Raw genomic sequence first — 3,007 nt, 5'->3', positions numbered from 1 at the left:
TTTATTGGTTTAATTAAATATGATTTAATTATATTTATTTAATTAATTAATTATATAAGATTTAATTAATTATTAGTTAAATTAAATTAGTTTTAATTTAATTAATTGTTTAATTTATTTATTAAATTTAATTTAAATAAATATATATATTTTTATTATGGTTTTTACCGTAATTAACAAACCCACCACTTCCCAGCATTTTTGCTGGGAAATGGTGAGGTGGAGAGTGAGAGGTTACTGCTAGTCTCTCTATTCCCTCTTTCTTTTAAAAACAAAGAGAAATCTTTATGTTAGGTTTCCTAGGGAAAATTCTACAGCAAATCCTTTGGCCTCTCTCTCGTAAACATTACAAAAACTTTCTTCAATTCCCTAAGTTTTTCTCTCCAATAATCAAGATCCCACAATCCGATTCTTAATCTTTGAGACATAGCAAGGTTACTTTGTGGTTGTGTTCTATGGTTCGTGCTTTCGAGAACGTTTGTTTGTGCCAAATCAAAATCTGGGTTCGAGGAAGAAAATTTGCCAACGGTCTACAAAAATAAGTAACCTTCTTCCCAAGAGGCTTAACCTCTAAATTAATAGAGATGGTTCTATTTTAAAAATCGGTGTTGTTACGTTTCTAAACCGAATTGAATCACAAGCGATCAACCGCATCCACTGGGGATTCGATCTCTTCACCGAAGTTAGCATTAAAGGGAACACTCATCTACTCCCCTAAAATCGGGGAGGAGTGAATTCCCTCTTGTAAAGTTATGTTCCCAGCTCCCCACTCGGTCTTGTCCCCAAAATGGTAGGAATGTTGAGTCGGCGACTCGGGCCACTCTCACCCATACAAATTAATGAACGAGCCCTCACGGTCAGGAGTTCATAACTCACTCAAGATTGAGAATGAGTTACCTGGTTATCCTATGAAATAGCAATCAATTAATCAACGATGATACATCTAAAGATTGGCTATTTCGAGGTCCGGTCTTATAGAAACTCATTGTATAGGATACTCTCACTCGCATGTCTCCACACGAACGACTTCGATCCAGTCGTTTGAAATATTTACAAAGTGGGTCGTATCCATAGTGTTGTTAGGATAGGGTTCCCAACCTTATCCATATACTATAGACCTGTTGGGTTATTCTCGAGACATTATCCACTTGTATATCGAGGGTATATCAAAGATATACTCAATAAAAATAAGGGGTTAGGGTTTCCCCTTATTTTATTCTCTGTTTTTAAATTGATGACCCACTTACCTAATTATTTTTGTTTAAAAAAACAAAGGCCATGGACTAAAAGATTAGAATTCTAGTTCCCAACATCACCAAACTTAATTATCTCCAATAATAGAAGTAAATAATCGGCCCAACGACCCAAGACAATTGCCAAAGAAAACAAACTCTTTGTTAAACAATAAATAAATACATACATAAAAGCCAATAAACTCACAACAAACACCGTAGCGACTCAAAATAAAATGAAATAGAACAATAAAAGTAAATTAAAATAATTTATAAGAAAGAACCCTTAAGACTCGGTGTTAATCTAACCTGAGTAACACGGGGCGTTACAGAATTCCCCCCTAAAAAACTTTCCTTCTCGAAAGTTCATTGATTAAACAACTTCGGATAGCAGGCTCTGATCTCGTCTTCCCTTTCCCAGGTAGCTTCCTCCACTTGGTGATTCCTCTACAGGACTTCCACAAGTCAATCGCCTGATTCCTTAGCACCTTGGTCTCTTTTGCTAAGATCTCAACAAGTACCTCTCTCTTGCACAAGGTTTCATTTAACTGTAGTGGTTTGGGATCTATGACGTGAGAAGGGTCATGGACATACTTCCTCAGCATGGACACATGGAACATGTTATGCACTGCATCCAACGACTTGGTCAAGACCAACCTATAAGCGACTGGGCCAATGCGCTCTAAGATCTCAAAAGGACCAATATACCTCAGACTAAGTTTTCCCTTCTTATCAAAACGTATGACTCCCTTCACTGGTGCCACACGAAGAAAAATGTGGTTGTGGACGCCAAACTCCAACGCCTTTCGCCTAACATCAGCGTAACTCTTCTGTCTGCTCTGAGCCGTCTGCATTCTTGCCCTAATCATTTGGATGGCACCATTGGTTTCCTGCACCAACTATGGTCCCAACATGACTTTCTCACCGACCTCATCCCAATAAACTGGCGACCTGCACTATTTCCCATACAAAGCTTCATATAGAGCCATTGCAATTCTTGACTGGTAACTGTTGTTGTAAGCAAACTCTATTATGCAGGCTCTCAACATGTCTTCCAAAATCTGATTCAGACGCTCAGTCTGACTATCGATCTGGGGATGGAATGCCGTACTAAAATCGAGCTGAGTCCCAAGTGCTTTATGAAAACTTCGCCAAGAAGTTGACGTGAAACGAGGGTCCCGATTTGACACTATGGACACTGGTATGCCATGAAGTTTAACTATCTCCTGCAAATAAAGCTTCGTCCACCTTTCTACTGAATAAGTAGCCTTGCCTGGTGATAAGTCTTGAATTTTAGGAAAAAATGTTTACAAATTGTGCATGTTTAGTGTCTTATGAAATTAAATACGTATGTTTCATGCATTGAATCCGGTATAAATGGGACTATTTCTTAAGAAAGACTTGTACACTTGGTTTTGGATAAATAGATGGAATTATGAGGAAATATATATGTTTTATAGGAAAAAATGAGGGAGAAAGCAGCAATGCAGCTGCTGCAGATGACACAGAGGCTATCTTAAAGCTAGCATCGATGCGTCTGGCGCATCGCCAACACTCCAGATACTTCAGCAATGTGCCTGGTGCATTCTCCACCTACAAATAAGGGCTTTTGTTGACCGGGCAGTTGGAAGAAATCTCAACCCATCCCTTGATCCGTGCAACCAAATGCTGTTAAGCCCCATTGTAGCTCCTCCACTCAAATACTCAAGATTTTCTCCACCAACTTGCAAGGTTTAGCTTATAAATACCAAGTTCCATCAAGCTTCAAAGGGGAG

General features: G+C 38.6%; 1 protein-coding gene across 1 annotated transcript; it reads right to left on the bottom strand.

Moving 5' to 3' along the window:
- Nucleotides 1-1,573: 1,573 nt before the first annotated feature.
- On the bottom strand, nt 1,574-2,086 carry LOC111025165 (uncharacterized). Its single transcript, XM_022303010.2, has one exon. It carries the CDS (start codon nt 2,084-2,086, stop codon nt 1,574-1,576), a length of 513 nt encoding a protein of 170 aa, XP_022158702.2.
- Between the last annotated feature and the right edge of the window lie 921 nt (nt 2,087-3,007).

Source organism: Momordica charantia, assembly GCF_013281855.1.
Source record: "Momordica charantia cultivar OHB3-1 chromosome 7 unlocalized genomic scaffold, Mcharantia_2.0 BLBB01000007.1, whole genome shotgun sequence".
Classification (NCBI taxonomy): domain Eukaryota; kingdom Viridiplantae; phylum Streptophyta; class Magnoliopsida; order Cucurbitales; family Cucurbitaceae; genus Momordica; species Momordica charantia.
The sequence above is the reverse complement of the archived record's forward strand: the minus strand, read 5'-3'. Positions and strand labels throughout refer to the sequence as shown.

Coding starts and splice junctions, on each gene's coding strand:
- LOC111025165 (XM_022303010.2), bottom strand. CDS start 2,086: ATGCAGACGGCTCAGAGCAGACAGAAGAGTTACGCTGATGTTAGGCGA.